This window comes from Entelurus aequoreus, linkage group LG01, assembly GCF_033978785.1.
Source record: "Entelurus aequoreus isolate RoL-2023_Sb linkage group LG01, RoL_Eaeq_v1.1, whole genome shotgun sequence".
In the NCBI taxonomy this organism is placed as follows: domain Eukaryota; kingdom Metazoa; phylum Chordata; class Actinopteri; order Syngnathiformes; family Syngnathidae; genus Entelurus; species Entelurus aequoreus.
This window is the reverse complement of record NC_084731.1, coordinates 51,840,779-51,859,674: the sequence shown is the minus strand read 5'-3', so window position 1 is coordinate 51,859,674 and position 18,896 is coordinate 51,840,779. Positions and strand designations below refer to the sequence as shown.

The window sequence follows — 18,896 nt, the reverse complement described above, 5'->3', positions numbered from 1 at the left end:
ACTTTCACTCTTTTGTCATTGCAATGAATGACGCACGGGGGCGCTACTGACTCCCATCCCCATCCATCCATTTGCTACCGTTGTTCCTTTTGGGGTCGCGGGGGGTGCTGGAGCCTATCTCATTGTTAAAGGTTTGTTTGATATACTGTACTGTACTTCTTATTTTTTTAAATGTTTATTTTATTTTTTTTAAACAAGGCACTTAAATATATTTCTATGGCCTAACAAAAAGCAGACTTTTAAATGATCAGTTTTGTGAATTGATGTATTTGATGTAAATAAAGTATTAAAGCTGCTGAGTACATCGCTCAGGTTTCTGTACAGATCTGTAGGGTTTTAAAATAAATACGGTATTCTTTAATAGTTTGTTTTTGTTATTAATTTTCAATGGGAAACAGGTCTGGACTACTATGAAGCCACACTGTTGTAACACGTGCAAATATGGATTGGCATTGTCTTGCTGAAATAAGCAGGGGCGTCCATGAAAAAAACGTTGCTTAGATGGCAACATATGTTGCTTCAAAACCTGTATGTACCGTTCAGCATTAATGGTGCCTTCACAGATGTGTAAGTTACCCATGCCTTGGGCACTAATACACCCCCATACCATCACAGATGCTGGCTTTTGAACTTTGCGCCTATAACTGTCCAGATGGTTCTTTTCCTCTTTGGTCCAGAAAATGTGGACTCGTCAGACCTCAGCACACTTTTCCACTTTGCATCAGTCCATCTTAGATGCGCTCTGGCCCAGCGAAGCCGGCGGCATTTCTGGGTGTTGTTGATAAATGGCTTTTGCTTTGCATAGTAGAGTGCACTTACAGATGTGGCAACGAACTGTAGTTACTGACAGTGGTTTTCTGAAGTGTTCCTGAGCCCATGTGGTGATATCCTTTACACACAGCTGTCGGTTTTTGATGCAGGGATCGAAGGTCACGGGCATTCAATGTTGGTTTTCAGCATTGCTGCTTAAGTGCAATGATTTCTGTAGATTCTCTGAACCTTTTGATGACATTACGGACCGTAGATGGTGAAATCCCTAAATTCCTTGCAATACTCATTGAGAAATGTTGGTCTTAAATAGAGATGTCCGATAATATCGGCAGGCCGGTATTATCGGCCGATAAATGCTTTAAAATGTAATATCGGAAATTATCTGTATTGTTTTTTTAATTATCGGTATCTTTTTTTATTTTTAATCTTTTTTTTATTAAATCAACATAAAAAACACAAGATACACTTACAATTAGTACACTAATCCAAAAAACCTTCCTTCCCCATTTACACTCATTCACACAAAAGGGTTGTTTCTTTCTGTTATTAATATTCTGGTTCCTACATTATATATCAATATATAACAATACAGTCTGCAAGGGATACAGTTCGTAAGCACACATGATTGTGCGTGCTGCTGGTCCACTAATAGTACTAACCTTTAACAGTTAATTTTACTCATTTTCATTAATTACTAGTTTCTATGCAACTGTTTTTATATTGTTTTTGTCACGGAGTGTTGGTGACGAACCCCAAGATGCAGAGAAGGCAGGCTTTGTGCGGGAATACATAATTTAATGTCCAAAATAAAAGTAAAACCCAAACCAGGAATCAGGAAAGGCCAAACTGGAAACAGGAACCAGAAAACAGAAAAACTGGAAATAGCTAACGGCTAACAGGATCTGGCTAAAAGGAAAACACAAAACAAGGAGCTAGGAGACAGCAAACTGTAAATAGCTATCAGACAGGTTGTAGCTCTAGCGACTATACTCCAGCACAGACTGGATGGCAAGGCAGGTTTAAATAGTAGCTGGCTGATTGACACCAGGTGTGGCCAGGTGCCAATCAGCTGCAGCTGAGGGAACACAGCGCTCAGGGAGACAAGCAGGAAACAACCAAAATAAAAGCGCTGACAGGAAATAAAGATAAACACAGAGGGAAAACTAAAACATAACCAAACTGTCAGGGACAAGCCTGACAGTTTTACTTTCTTTTTTATTCAAGAAAATGTTTTTAGTTTATTTATCTTATTTTTATTTTTTTTTTTTTTTTAAAAGGACCTTATCTTCACCATACCTGGTTGTCCAAATTAGGCATAATAATGTGTTAATTCCACGACTGTATATATCAGCATCGGTTGATATCAGTATCGGTTGATATCGGCATCGGTAATTAAGAGTTTGACAATATCGGAATATTGGATATCGGCAAAAAGCCATTATCGGAAATCCCTAGTCTTAAACTGTTCGACAATTTGATCACACATTTGTTGACAAAGTGGTGACCCTCGCCCCCTCCTAGTTTGTGAATGACTGAGCATTTCATGGAAGCTGCTTTTATACCCAATCATGGCACCCACCTGTTCCCAATTAGCCTGTTCACCCGTGGGATGTTCCAAATAAGTGTTTGATGAGCATTCCTCAACTTTCTCAGTCTTTTTTGCCACTTGTGCCAGCTTTTTTGAAACATGTTGCAGGCATCAAATTCCAAATGAGCTAATATTTGCAAAAAATAACAAAGTTTACTAGTTCAAATGTTAAATATCTTGTCTTTACAGTGTATTCAAATGAATATAGGTTGAAAAAGTTTTGCAAATCATTGTTTTTATTTACGATTTACACAACGTGCCAACTTCACTGGTTTTGGGTTTTGTAGATGCCCATATCTGTTATACAGATTTATTTTACAAAACAGAAGTGTGGGATACTTCTTTTGTTGCCTTATTCTTATTTGACTTTATTAAATGGATTTATTTAATGTTTGGTGCAGCCGGACTGGAGCAGGAGGGGACAAAAAGAAAAAAAAAAGGAAGACAGAGGGGGAAATTGCAGGGACTAGAAATGGTTAAGATAGAGAGACAACAACAATAAGAACAAAAACAACAGAACAACATCAGCAAATAGAATATGTACAAATGTGATATGAAAAATTATAGCAAAGAACCAATTACTGAAGCAGATAGTAACAACACAGAAATGATCATGAGTGTTCCATTGCATCAAGGGTGTCAAACTCATTGAGGGCCACATCACAGTTATGGTTGCCCTCAGCGGGCCGCTTTTAACAATGAGTAATATATATATATATATATATATATATATATATATATATATATATATATATATATATATATATATATATATATATATATATATATATATATATATATTAACAATATATTTTATTTATATAAGCTGCAAAAAAAAATTAAAATTTTACTTTAAAACCTGGCAGATCAGTCATCAGAATTTTACAGTAAAAGTAATGGGTTTTTTACAGCATATAAAAAAATTGAATGAATGGAATGGAAAAAAAATAGCACTGTTTTTAGCGGTAAAATTCAAACAACAGAGCTGCCAGTAAAATCTTGTTGTTTTAATGTTTTTCTTTGTTTGTTTTTAAATCTTTTAGTGTCTTACTGTATATGGAAAAAAATAGTACCAAAGTTGATTTTACGGTGAAAAACTCAGTCGGCATAATGCAACCGTAACATCTATTGTCAATTTTACAGTCTATAATTTGATTGATAATTTGTTTTGAAATCATAAGTCAAGCAGATATTTAAGTACAGTATTTATCTTTATTTTAACAAAAAAATTTTTTGAAATACATGATGATACAATATTTAGATTTTGATAATATTGAACAAATATATTTACTAAGAAAAGATTAAGCATTTTATTAACGCATATTATTTCCAGGCTTTCGTGGGACACATAAAATAATGTGGCGGGCCAGATTTGGCCTCCGGGCCTTGAGTTTGACACCTATGCATTAGAGAAATATTTATATTTTTCTTCTGTTATTTCTTATTGACTCATCAGCGCCCCCTGTCGTTAAAGAGTGCAAACTACTGTTTCTGCGTGTGGGAAACCAAAAAGTGTAAAAACCGTGCCAAAAGTATTAACTTGAAGAAAAAAAAATGTTCTACTTCAGGAGTGTTTGTGAAACATTTTATGAGTTTTTTAAACATTTTTGAGTTTGCGAAACAATTTTTTTGAGTTTGTGAAACATTTTGTATCAAGAGTTCCCACGACTCTTTGGCGTTTCGGTGTGAAACATGTTTTGTCTGCGAAGCCTCAGAAAGGCTTTTGCTTGCTGTGTTCCGTCAAGACTCAAGACTAAGTAAGACTGCTCTTGAGCAACGACAGCAGGACCAGAAAGTCGACTAACATTTCCTGCCAGTCGTGCTGCGGGGCTGAAATGCAGCAATGGCCACAACATTAGGAAGGCCTAAACCTGCACAATTCAATTAAAATACATTAACAAATCTTGGGAAAAAACGTTTTCTAGACTAAATTGTAGGATTAGGAAACAATGATTTGCTTGCTCCAACTTCCAACACTAGTGCACCTATTTAAGGAGCGTGTTTCACAGGCAGAAAGCGTGAGAACATAACAGGTTGCATGTTTCAAAGGAAGCCAGAGGCTGGGTGGGAAATGTGTGTGTGTGTGTGTGTGTGTGTGTGTGTGTGTGTGTGTGTGTGTGTGTGTGTGTGTGTGTGTGTGTGTGTGTGTGTGTGTGTGTGTGTGTGTGTGTGTGTGTGTGTGTGTGTGTGTGTGTGTGTGTGTTCTGGCAATGCTTACGTATTGGGGACGTCGCTCTGTTTACAAAGTCACTTTAGGGGACCTTTGACGTTATGGGGATACAAACACAGGTCCCCTAAAGGGAAACCTTTTTAAATAATAGTCAGATCCATTCTGAAGATGCCGAAGTGATTTTTAAGCTTTTTGGGCTAATTGGGCAGCTGGTACTGCACTCGCTGTTCCTTCATTGATTACTTAACAATGTACACCTGTTGCACCAAACGAAGGAAGTGTGAGCGCAGTGCAGGAAGGTGCAGGACATGTCGGCCGACAAGACACGAACATGTGTTGTTTAAACCAAAAGGTATGCACATCTTTCTTACAAATGGAGGTTATTGACTATCATTCGTAGAAGATTAATGTGTTTATGACCATGTTAAGCCAAAAAATTAGCAGCGAAGCAAACCTTTTCCAACGGGTGCATTTAATTAAGAACATGAGCCTTGCTAAAAAAAAAGCTTGTGAATCACTTTGTGGGTTTTTTTGGCATTTGGACTGGTTTATAGTCAAAGTTGCTCTAATTTAATGCTAATTGGTTGTCTATAAGGCCTTTTAAGAAGTTATATGTATAGTTATGCTGGACATTGGAGATTAAGGATATTTTAAAAACCTCACATTGATTTTGTTTCACACATTTTAGATGAAAGACAGATGTACAGTAGAACATAGTGATGGGTTAATGAGGCGCCATGAAGCGTTTCGACACATTGCAAAACTGTATTGATATTGTGTCGATACTGTGTCACTAAATACTGACATCTGCTGGACATTAAAAATCCCTACAGGCAACCTATGGACCGACTCAACTGACACTGATTTTATGACGTAGTATATACAATAATATAAACCAAGTCATTGTATTTCATTTAGGATTATTTCATATCTTAATTTAAATAAAAATATATTTTTTAGATACAGTCAATAAATAATGTGAACATGTATGGTGACTAGGATGGTAGAAGGTGGGGATTGAACCCCAGTAACCAGCAACCCTCCGATTGCTGGCACGGCCACTCTACCAACTTCGCCACGCCGTCACTGCATGTCACTGATGTGCACATATACTGGGCCTGTGCCTTCAAGTGTATCCAAACAACTGTGGGGAGTAATAAGTGTCATGATTCCTGATCCAATCACAGAAATAATAAAAGATGACCATGTCATCACAGATGTTGGGCAGCAACTGTTGAACAAAAGTGGTATGTCAGCAAAAAATCAACAATGTGTCAGAGAGAAGATGCGGGAATTAGGAAGACTGATTCATAATGCCAGGAGAGTAACTACTTTGAAAAAAATGGAGGATTTTGTAGATCCTAAGAACTACTTGGAGATGGTCAAAGCTGTCAAATGTACTTGTGGCTATGATAGTGACACTAACAAATTCTGCATTCCATCACTGGCAACTAAACTTGGGAATTATCTGGTTAAAGTCAGCAAACTCTTGAAAGCACAAGGTTTCATAAACAACAATGAAGAGTTGGTAAGGAATGCCACTCAGTTCCAAGATGTCCATCGTGAGAAGTGGAACGAGTTGATCTCTGCAACAGCCCTGAGGAATATAGCCGAAGAGAAGTGAATGTACCACAACTTATGCCCTTCACTGAGGATGTTCAAAAATGCATCAGTTTCTCAGTCAAATGCATGATGAGTGCAGCAGTGCGCTATCTGAAAATTCTTCCACAAAGGCCTGGTCAGACCTGACAAAAGTATGTTTGACACAGATCATCCTTTTTAACAGACGGAGAGAAGGAGAGGTAGCAGCCATGCCCTTGTTGGCTTTTTTGTCAAGAGACACAACTGATCCTCATGAAGATGTTGATTGGGCTCTCTCTGAAGTGGAAAAAAAACTGCAGACATTTTTCAAGGATTGTCATCAGGGGAAAACGAGGCAGACCTGTTCCTATTCTCTTGACTCCAAAAATGGTGTGTGCATTAGAACTTCTCGATAAGTACAGGGAAACTTGTGGGGTTCTCAAAGACAACAGTTACCTGTTTGCAAGACCCACAGCGATGACACATTTCTGTGGTTCTGACTGCATACGAGACTATGCAAAAGCATGTCATGCAAAGTGTCCTGTTTCCCTTACATACACGAAACTACGAAAACATGCTGCCACCCTTTCAACTGTGCTAAACATGACAGACACAGAGATGGACCAGCTGGCCAACTTTCTTGGCCATGATATTAGAATCCATCGTGAGTTCTATAGACTTCCTGAAAAGACACTGCAGCTCATACTTGCCAACCCTCCCGACGTTTTCCGGGAGACTCCCGAATTTCAGTGCCTCTCCCGAAAATCTCCCGGGACAACCATTCTACCGAAAATCTCCAGCGTCATCTCTCACCTGAATATATATATATATATATATATATATATATATATATATATATATATATATATATATATATATATATATATATATATATATATATATATATATATATTTACTGCATATATGTTTATCTATAAACCATAAAGTAGGCAGGCACGGACCTATTTCTCAGCGTGTGTTTATTCCAGCCGGCACGTTAATGCTGTAGCGGCTGGCTATGGGGTGTTAGCCCCTGACTGTGGCTGGGGGGCGGGACTTCCGGGAGGGATAGGGAAGTGACGTTGTTAATAGGAAGTGGGTGTTCGAGTTTTGCCGGGAAAAGGGATAGACACACATTGGAGCTGTTGTGTGGTTGAATTACATCTTGTGCAATAAAGACAAGACAAACAAAGAAGTCGTATGAACCTACATTCCTGGGATTATGCCAGTACTCAAATGGCAGAACAAAAGCTACTCAAATAGTGAAAGGTAAGTGTTATTTTTTTAAAAGTAAGCAGCAAGTACAGTACAGTTAGTAGAACTGTGTTTTCATTACTGTTTACTGTACTATATATACATATATATATATATATATATATATATATATATATATATATATATATATATATATATATATATATATATATATATATATATATATATATATATAAAATAATTACTTTAATTTCAGTGAAATCTAGCTATAAATATACTCCTCCCCCTTAACCCTGCCCCCACGCCCCCAATCTCCCGAATTCGGAGGTCTCAAGGTTGGCAAGTATGCTGCAGCTGGCAAAAATCTGCAAAGTTTTGATGGCACTCGAGCAAGGTCGATTATCTGAGTTCCATGGAAAGAACTTGGTCCAAATGGTAAGTTGTCATCTTTGTTGTTTGTTTGGTTTGAACTCAATTATAAGCTTAACATTTTATGTGTACCACAGAATGTGTTTTGGAAACTGAAGAGGAAGATCTCACCAGAGAGGAAGAACACTATTCATGTCCTGACAATGGTATGTTATGTCAATACTCATTTTTGTGGTTTATTAAATGTGGCCTATGGTAAGCATGACACTGAATGTTTATTACATTGAACCCACAGAAGAGGTGTCCTTTCCAGCCACTGAGAATAAACACATCCCGCCCCCCAAGAGGCTGACACAACTTTCAAAAGACACGGATGCATCATCACGACATCGTGCAGTGAGACATTCTTCCAATGGTATGTTGTCATCTTTGTTGTTTCCTTTGTCTATAATTTTTTTCCATCATTGAAGAAGAAGAACCATGATAAACATTCTGAATTTATACTTCCATCCATTCATTCATTCTCAAAATAATCTTACTCATCTCATCATATGAAATATAACAACTCAACTCAACTCAATGTATAACTTAATTTCTTAATCTTCTTTTATTTCTTTTATTTTCATACACATATTTTGTATGGTCACTTGCAGGTAAAGCTGCCCAGAAAAGGCGACCCTGGACACAGAAAGAGGCGAAGGCTGTCGAAGCACATGAAGCGATTCATCCCTTCTGGTATTGTACCAGGAAAGAGTGACTGTTTAAAATGTTTGAGGGACGAACAGGAAGCTCTCCAAAACCGGGAATGGCAAGCATTGAAGTTCTATGTGTACAACCGCATTACGGCCTACAAAAGGAGATTGCAGGTAAAATAGTAGATTAAGAGATAATCAGCAAGACTGGTTAAGTAGAACAGTTTTGTTATGTTCTTTATGTTCAATGTTGTTCAAAATAAAAAGTAAAAATGAAAGTTTAAATGAGTTTTCTTGAAAAGTGAAACATGTGTTATCCTGGCATTAATAGTACTATAATTCTGTATGGTATCCATCCTTAGTTAAAACTAATATATTTTTTCCCTTGTCTCCACAAGTGATGACCAAAAACTTGGTCCCCATTCCAAATGATAACCAGTATGTGTGTGTGTGTGTGTTTGTGTGTGCGTGTGTGTGTGTGTGTATGTGTGTGTGTTGATACCAATATATTGGTACCGGTACCGGTTCCAAAATGTATTTCAATACTTTTCAATACTTTTCTAAGGGGACCACAAAGAATGGCATTATTGGCTTTATTTTAACAAAAAACTTCCGGTACATTAAACATATATTTCTTGTTGTAATTGTGTCCTCAAATAAAACAGTGAACATACGAGACACGTTTTCTTTTATTTGTAAGTAAGCAAACAAAGACTCCTAATTTGTCTGCTGACATATGCAGTAACATATGGTGTCATTTTCATTTCCTTTCATTATTTTGTCAAAATTGTTAAGGACAAGTGGTAGAAAATGAATTATTAATCTACTTGTTTATTTTCTTTTAACATCCGCTTACTTTCTTCTGTTAAAATGTAATAATCACTTATTCTTCTGTTAGTTTTGGATGATATCACAAATTTAGGTATCAATCCAATACCAAGTAGTATAGTAGTAGTAGTAGTAGGCGAGGATTAGTGATTTAGAAGTAGCTAAAACACTGCCGACTGCGGATTGATGTTACCTGCTAGCTAGCTAGCCATGTCTTAAAGCACCTCTTCCAGAGGGCATTTCAGTGTTATAACTTCACCTTTATTGTTAGTTTTTGAGCCAAAATGCGTCCGTTCTCTCTTTTCTGTCTACACACTGTCTGCTTTTAAGTACTCTGTGACTGTGCGCTGCCGAACATGCTCTTTTGCTCGTAAAACCAGAAATGTCAGGATGTGACGACGCGCCGTCATGCCCGTTTAAAAAAAAAAAAAGAGGGGGATATAATTTTTAGAGGCGGTATAGTACTGAATATGATTCATTAGTATCTCGGTACTATACTAGTAATGGTATACCGTACAACCCTAGTGTGTGTGTGTGTGTTGGAGTGTGTGTGTGTGAGTGTGTGTGCATGTGCGTGTGTAGGGTGTGTATTTGTGTGCACCATGGCCATAACAAATACTGAGGTCAAAAAATGGTGGTCCAAGAGAAGCTTGGAAAGGCTGAAATCATGGGTTTTCCTGGCACCATTAACATATTACCTTGAACAACACAATGAACAATCCACTTTTTAATTACTATATTGAAGTAAAGTGTATTAAACAATTCCAACATCATTAAAACATAAACTTGGGAACTTTACTTCAAACCCGACATGGACTTGAACTCACGACCTTCTGAAGTCACGGGAGAAATGTATCTTAATATTCTAATCAGCGGCAGCAAATGACATGTCCAGAAGTACTTTATGTATGACGTGTCGGGCAGCTGAGGGAACTGTTGTTCATTTATTGTGGGAATGTCAGAGAATAAAAGTGTTATGGTTGAAAACAACAAAAGAAGCAATCACATTCCTAAATATAAACATCCCAATGACACTGCAAACGTGTATTCTTGGTGATCTGCATCAGTTTAGTAACATGTCATCAAAGAGTGAAAATGCATTTCTTTCAATATGCATATGTAATATTACAAAAAAGGATAGATGTGGATAGTCTAAGTCATACTGACCGGTATACACAAGCTATGGAGATGATATCAGTAGAAAAAACTGCATTTAGTTTAGATAATGAGTCATATATTGGAATATGGGATCCATTATACAAACAATTAAATGAACCTAAAATATTACTTATTTTAACTTTGTGGAAAATATTTGACACAATGTGTTGTCAAGCTTATGAGATGTGATGCAAGCGTAAGCCACTGTGACACTATTGTTTATCTTTTAAATGTTTTTATTGTATTTTTTATAAATGGCTGTGATGACAATGTAAATAAGGGATTTTTTTTATCACTGTTATGTTGGAATTCTTATTAATATTGGTACTGTTGTTGATATTATTCATTTTTGTTTGACTATTTTTGGATTGTTTTGTGTCATGTTTGTGTGTCCTTAATTGTTCTGTTGATTGCTATTCTGAATGTTGCTGCGCCAGGTTTGTTTTGGAATTGGAATTATTATGGTATTATTGTGTATTACTCCTCTCTGAGCTGCCACCTTATCGTGGTAAAGGAGTTGCGTGTCCCAATGATCCGAGGAGCTATGTTGTCCGGGGGCTTTATGCCCCCTGGTAGGGTCTCCCAAAATAAACTGGTCCTAGGTGAGGGATCAGACAAAGAGCAGCTCGAATACCTCCATGAAAAATAAAAACGAAGGACCCAGATTTCCCTCGCCTGGACACGGGTCACCGGGGCCCCCCTCTGGAGCCAGGCCCGGAGGTGGGGCACGATGGCGAGCGCCTGGTGGGCGGGCCTGTCCCCATGGGGCCCGGCCGGGCACAGCCCGAAGAGGCAACGTGGGTCCCCCCTCCAATGGGCTCACCACCCATAGCAGGGGCCATAGAGGTCGGGTGCATTGTGAGCTGGCCGGCAGCCGAAGGCAGGGCACTTGGCGGTCCGATACTCGGCTACATAAGCTAGCTCTTGGGACATGTAACGTCACCTCGCTGGGGGGAAGGAGGTGGAGAAGTTCCGGCTAGATATAGTCGGACTCACTTCAACGCACAGCAAGGGCTCTGGAACCAGTTCTCTCGAGAGGGGCTGGACTCTCTTCCACTCTGGCGTTGCCAGCAGTGAGAGGCGATGGGCTGGGGTGGTAATTCTTGTTTCTCCCCGGCTCAGAGCCTGCATGTTGAAATTCAACCCAGTGGACGAGAGGGTAGCTTCCCTCCGCCTTTGGGTGGGGGCACGGGTCCTGACTGTTGTTTGCGCTTACGCGCCAAACAGCAGCTCAGAGTACCCACCCTTTTTGGATTCACTCGAGGGAGTACTTGAGAGTGCTCCCCCGGGTGATTCCCTCGTTCTACTGGGGGACTTCAACGCTCATATTGGCAACAACAGTGAAACCTGGAGAGGCGTGATTGGTAAGAATGGCCGCCCGGATCTGAACCCGAGTGGTGTTTTTGTTATTGGACTTTTGTGCTCGTCACAGATTGTCCGTAACGAACACCATGTTCAAACATAAGGGTGTCCATATGTGCACTTGGCACCAGGACAACCTAGGCCGCAGTTCCATGATCGACTTTGTAGTTGTGTCATCGGATTTGTGGCCTCATGTTTTGGACACTCGGGTAAAGAGAAGGGCGGAGCTTTCTACCGATCACCACCTGGTGGTGAGTTGGCTGCAATGGTGGGGGAGGATGCCGGACAGACCTGGCAGGCCCAAACGCATTGTGAGGGTCTGCATGGGAACGCCTAGCAGAGTCTCCTGTCAGAGAAAGTTTCAATTCCCGCCTCCAGAAGAACTTTGAACATGTCACGAGGGAGGTGCTAGACATTGAATTCGAGTGGACGATGTTCCGTACCTCTATTGTTAAGGCGGCCGATTGGAGCTGTGGCCTCAAGGTGGTTGGTGCGTGTCGTGGCAGTAATCCCAGAACCCGCTGGTGAACACCATCGGTGAGGGATGCCGTCAAGCTGAAGTGTGTGTGTGTGTGTGTAATCAACACATTTTTATTACACAATTACACCACGGCATCCCTCCCCATCGGTGAAGAAAGAGTCCTATCGGGTTCTTTTTGGCTCATTGGACTCCAGAGGCAGCAGACAGGTACCGACAGGCCAAGCGGTGTGCGGCTTCAGCAGTCACAGAGGCAAAAACTCGGACATGGGAGGAGTTCGGGGAAGCCATGGAAAACGACTTCCAGACGGCTTCGAAGCGACTCTGGACCACCATCCGCCACCTCAGGAAAGGGAAGCAGTGCAATGTCAATGGTGGGGATGGTGTTCTGCTGACCTCGACTGCTGATGTTGTGGATCGGTGGAGAGAATACTTCGAAGACCTCCTCAATCCTACCAACACGTCTTCCTATGAGGAAGCAGTGCCTGGGGAGTCTCTGGTGGGCTCTCCTATTTCTGGGGCTGAGGTTGCTGAGGTAGTTAAAAAGCTCCTCGGTGGCAAGGCCCTGGGGGTGGATGAGATCCGCCCGGAGTTCCTTAAGGCTCTGGATGCTGTGGGGTTGTCTTGGTTGACAAGACTCTGCAACATCGCGTGGACATCGGGGGCGGTACCTCTGGATTGGCAGACCGGGGTGGTGGTTCCTCTCTTTAAGAAGGGGAACCGGAGGGTGTGTTCCAACTATCGTGGGATCACACTCCTCAGCCTTCCCGGTAAGGTCTATTCAGGTGTACTGGAGAGGAAGCTACGCCGGATAGTCGAACCTCGGATTCAGGAGGAACTGTGTGGTTTTCGTCCTGGTCGTGGAACTGTGGACCAGCTCTATACTCTCGGCAGGGTCCTTGAGGGTGCATGGGAGTTTGCCCAACCAGTCTACATGTGCTTTGTGGACTTGGAGAAGGCATTCGACCGGGAAGTCCTGTGGGGTGTGCTCAGAGAGTATGGGGTAACGGACTGTCTGATTGTGGCGGTCCGCTCCCTGTATAATCAGTGTCAAAGCTTGGTCCGCATTGCCGGCAGTAAGTCGGACCCGTTTCCAGTGAGGGTTGGACTCCGCCAAGGCTGCCCTTTGTCACCAATTCTGTTTAGAACATTTATGGACATAATTTCTAGGCGCAGTCAGGGCGTTGAGGGTATCTGGTTTGGTGGCTGCAGGATTAGGTCTGTGCTTTTTGCAGATGATGTGGTCCTGATGGCTTCATCTGGACAAGATCTTCAGCTCTCCCTGGATCGGTTCGCAGTCGAGTGTGAAGCGACTGGGATGAGTATCAGCACTTCCAAGTCCGAGTCCATGGTTCTCGCCCGGAAAAGGGTGGTGTGCCATCTCCGGGTTGGGGAGGAGATCATGCCCCAAGTGGAGGAGTTCAAGTACCTCAGGGTCTTGTTCACGAGTGAGGGAAGAGTGGATCGTGAGGTCGACAGGCGGATCGGTGTGGCGTCTTCAGTAATGCGGACGCTGTATCGATCTGTTGTGGTGAAGAAGGAGCTGAGCCGGAAGGCAAAGCTCTCAATCTACCGGTCGATCTACGTTCCCATCCTCACCTATGGTCATGAGCTTTGGGTTATGACCGAAAGGACAAGATCACGGGTACAAGCGGCCAAAATGAGTTTCCTCCGCCGGGTGGCGGGGCTCTCCCTTAGAGATAGGATGAGAAGCTCTGTCCTCCGGGAGGAGCTCAAACTAAAGCCGCTGCTCTTCCACATCGAGAGGAGCCAGATGAGGTGGTTCAGGCATCTGGTCAGGATGCCACCCGAACGCCTCCTTAGGGAGGTGTTTCGGGCACGTCCGACCGGTAGGAGGCCACGGGGAAGACCCAGGACACGTTGGGAAGACTACGTATGTCTCCCGGCTGGCCTGGGAACGCCTCGGGATCCCCCGGGAGGGGCTGGAGGAAGTGGCTGGGGAGAGGGAAGTCTGGGCTTCCTTACTTAGGCTGCTGCCCCGCGACCTGACCTCGGATAAGCGGAAGAAGATGGATGGATGGAAATTGGGTATTATTTTGTTGGACTGATTATTAAAAAAATAAAATAAAAACATTAATACATTTGGGGTAAAATGTCATATAAGGCGCCTTGTCATTCAATAATTTACATTTGACACACGCTTCTTCACACACAACACCCTATTGAAAATAATTAACAATAAATAGCTACACCTAATTATGGGTTTATATATTTATTTTTTAAATATTTAACATAACTTTTTTTAATATACAATGTTTACGTAAATGTGGCAATGACTTACACATTTATACATATTTAAGTTTTAATATATATCTTTAAAAAAGGATATATCTCTTGTTTGCATTAATTTCTTATGAGTTTTTTTTGTATGAAAAAATACAACTTCTAAAATAAACTTCATCTATTTATTGTCTATTGCAGGTAAACTGGAGCCTATTAAGGTCACAATCCATTGCCCGGATCATGTTTTGTTTAGTTATAGACTACCTAAGTTCTGTTTCAGCACCCCTGGGTTTGTGTGTTCTTGGTTGCCATGGGTGCTGATTATTTTCACCTGCCTCTGATTAGTGTTCGGGACGCTCACCTGCTCCCGGGCACTAATCAGAGAGTTATTTATTCCTGCTTTTCGCCACACTCAGTCTGGATGTCTTGTTTGCGCTATGTTTACGAGATTACAAAGCGTAGGCGGACATTTGGATGCTGTATCAAAGGGAACTCCTCATGGTGGACTCCCTGTGTTGGCATAAATAATATTTCTGTTTTATCAATCAGGGGACTCCCGGGAGATGGAAGCGCTTGTCTCACTCCCACTCGAGCACACGAATGAAACAAACGATGACCTCAGCCTCAGGCTGCGTTCACACTTGTGGTTCAACTCTGGTCCGTTCCAAACACTTGAAAAAGACTGTGTAGGTTATTTCTATATTCTGCTGTATGTATCAACTCACATTTCACTAAAAGCTTCTAAAGTGTAATTTTAAAAAGCTTTTATGACATCTTGCATGCCAAAAAAAAAGTGTTTGCCAGGTTGAACATATAGTCTATTTTTATATTTCGTTATTTTTAATCATTTAGATTTCACCAAGAGTTTTTAAATGTACTTTTAAAGAGCCTCTGTGTCATGTAACTTATTGTAACTCAAATAACCCAAGCCAAATTTTTTTCAGCGGGGTTAAACACTTAGGTAATTTTTTATTTGTCAGGCTTGTTAGTGACAGTTTTGGTTATGTTTGGGTTTTCCTCTGTGTTTGTGTCTATTTCCTGTCAGCGCTCTTACTTTGGTTCCATTTCCTGCATGTCTCCCTAAACGCTCGGTTCCCTCACCTGTCCCTGATTGGCAGCCTGGCACAACCATACATGCCAACCCTCCCGATTTTCCCAGGAGACTCCCGAATTTCAGTGCCCCTCCCGAAAATCTCCCGGGGCAACCATTCTCCCGAATTTCTCCCGATTTCCACCCGGACAACAATATTGGGGGCGTGCCTTAAAGGCACTGCCTTTAGCGTCCTCTCTCACCTGAAAAGGAGACTATTATATATGTCTCTGTTATCCATAGGTTTATCTATAACCTAGATAACATATTCTGAAATCCCAAAAAGAGGACACATATATGTGTGCCAAGGCCGGGACTAGGTGAAAATTTGCCAATGATACTCGAACTTGCTTTATAAATAATATATTTATTTAAATAAAGCATTTTTTCTCCTCTGTTGACAGCAGTGTTGGCGCTAGGTATTTTCAAAATGGGGTCCCAGGGACCCCATCAAGTCATAAAAATGGGATCCCACAGTACATTTTTGGGGTCCCACTTTTTTGTAAGCGTTTTGAAAACAAATGATAAACGTATGCATTATCCTGTTAAATATCACATTCTATATTGTGTTTTGGAAAAAGGTTGCCATAAACGTTACTTAATTCATTAAAAAAATAAATTAAAAAATAAAACAAATTTGTATACATATGTAAATGTAAACAATCATTCACTTTCTTCTTTCCTTCATGGATCTAAACTTTACCGCTGCTGGTAGCTTTTTCTATGTTTTTATTTAATAAGTTGTAGGTGTATTTATTTCAGTATAAAAGTGTAAAAAAGGGTTTTGCTTCGGTCATGAAATGATGATAATGGTGTGCCAGGGCATACATACATTTTATATTTAACACTTAAATCTCTGGAGTCTACATCAACTTCAAATCTATCCCTCATTTCAAAATGTTTTAGTGTTTTTTTGTGTTGTGGTTTTTGTTTGTGTTTTTTGTTTGTTTGTTTTCTGCCCTTTTTTGTCAAACAAAACTATGTTTTTAATGGCAAACACAAAATAAGCAAAATCTTCCACCAAAAATATTTTTCAAAGTGGAATATTTGATGTGAAGTAATCGGAACCTTGAATAGGTCAATAATTCATAATAACATTGATTTTGATTCAATATTATGTTTTGAGCAATGGCAGTTTGAAAGAAAAAAAAAACAGCTTTGTTTTATTAGTCAACATTGCAACTTTTTCTAAATTAAATTTCACCTTTAAGCTTTTTTATTTCACTTTTGTTATGTTTTTGTTTATTTTAATAGTATTTTTAGAATGTGCCGTGGGCCTTTAAAACATTAGCTGTGGGCCGCAAATGGTGTCCGGGGCACACTTTTGACACCCCTGCTATAGATAATAAAAAATTAAATCTGATAAATCTATTGATAAAAAGCAGAGCCTGGTGACGCATGCGCGTTTATCATAACGCACAGTCACCATCTCTGCTTCAGTAAACAATGATGGCGATGACGTCAGCGATGCTAACTTGTCAGCCACTTCTCCAAGAGACTCCTTTTGAACACTCCTCTCACATTAAAAATTCAAAAGGCAAACAATTGCCCCGTTTTTTGACCTGCAATGTATGTTTTTGAGGTGGAGGAGTCTGCTCGGGTGCTGGTTAGCTTGAAGCTAACAGCTAACCTGTCTCCATCCTCGAACGATGTGGATCCAGCGGGAGATAAAAGTGAAGTTTCCACAGACTCACAAAGACTAAAATAACTCATTTACTGGAGTTTAAAATGTTGACTTTACACTCACCTTAGTGTTTACCAAGAAGTCTTTATTTTGACAGCCCCTCGTGGTAAACTTGTCCGAGTGCAAACTGAGGCAGTATTTGTCATTGATGAAACTTTTGGCGAATCAAAATAAAAACGCAATAAACGGGGACGGAAATTTGACCCGGCAAATATAAACAAAACAAAACACTGGCGGAAAGCGATAATCGATACAATTAAAAAAAAAACAAGCAAACCGGGTGTCTTGTCTGTCTCTCCACTCCCTCGCTCTCTCACTCTCTCTGTCTCTGCCCCTCCCTCACGAATGCTGCTGCGTGCGCACACCTTCACAATTTGTTTTGTTTTTAACCCCTTCTTAACCCTGAACTTACATTGAAAATGCACGCAACCCTAACTCAAAATGCCGGATATTTGAGGCATTTAAGAAACTCCGCCCGGACAGCCCCGCAAAAGAGTCCGGGGAAAAGAGGACGTATGGTCAGTCTATATAACCCATAAAGTAGGCAGGCACGGTGCTATTTCTCAGCGTGTGTTTCTTCCAGCCGGCACGTTAATACACTGACACACAACATCCGGATTCCCATCATGCATTGCTTCAAAACTACGGCAAGTAGTAATGTCCAAAAACATAACAGAGACAAAGCAGAAGAACGAAAAAGAGACATGGCGACGACGAGTAAGAAGAAGAAGTACACTTGCAAGTTCCAAAATGATTGGAAAAAATAATTTCAGTTCATCCAGGACAGCTCGAAGGGGAAGGGGTATGCTGCCTGCAAATCTTGTAGATCAAACTTCTCCATTGAACACGGTGGCCGAACAAATATACTCATTCATGAACGGATTATTTATATATGTACACTACCGTTCAAAAGTTTGGGGTCACATTGAACTGTCCTTATTTTTGAAGGAAAAGCACTGTACTTTTCAATGAAGATAACTTTAAACTAGTCTTAACTTTAAAGAAATACACTCTATACATTGCTAATGTGGTAAATGACTATTCTAGCTGCAAATGTCTGGTTTTTGGTGCAATATCTACATAGGTGTATAGAGGCCCATTTCCAGCAACTATCACTCCAGTGTTCTAATGGTACAATGTGTTTGCTCATTGGCTCAGAAGGCTAATTGATGATTAGAAAACCCTTGTGCAATCATGTTCACACATCTGAAAACAGTTTTGCTCGTTACAGAAGCTACAAAACTGACCTTCCTTTGAGCAGATTGAGTTTCTGGAGCATCACATTTGTGGGGTCAATTAAACGCTCAAAATGGCCAGAAAAAGAGAACTTTCATCTGAAACTCGACAGTCTATTCTTGTTCTTAGAAATGAAGGCTATTCCACAAAATTGTTTGGGTGACCCCAAACTTTTGAACGGTAGTGTATGTGTGTGTATATATATATATATATATATATATATATATATATATATATATATATATATATATATATATATATATATATATATATATATATATAAAGAAATACTTGAAAATATATACCCCCCATCTGTTGGGTTTTACTTGTAAGTTATTTTATATTCTGCTATTTTTATAAATTTCACCAAAAGCTTCAAAATATACTTTTAAAGATTGTTCCTGGCATATCACTCGGCAAACCTCAAATA

General features: G+C 40.2%; 1 protein-coding gene across 2 annotated transcripts in view; it reads right to left on the bottom strand.

The window, feature by feature from the left end:
- The window catches only part of LOC133631475 (potassium voltage-gated channel subfamily B member 1-like), a 102,245-nt gene that overhangs the window by 22,580 nt on the left and 60,769 nt on the right, over positions 1-18,896 (bottom strand). The window contains exon 3 of one of the 2 annotated variants that reach the window (XM_062023820.1): positions 1,350-2,825. The exons of the other annotated variant lie outside the window; for it this stretch is intronic. Coding sequence (XP_061879804.1) covers positions 2,745-2,825 — 81 coding nt within the window. The 3' untranslated portion in view covers positions 1,350-2,744. Of the gene's footprint in view, positions 1-1,349; positions 2,826-18,896 lie in introns of those variants that run through there. 2 annotated transcript variants of the gene reach the window in all.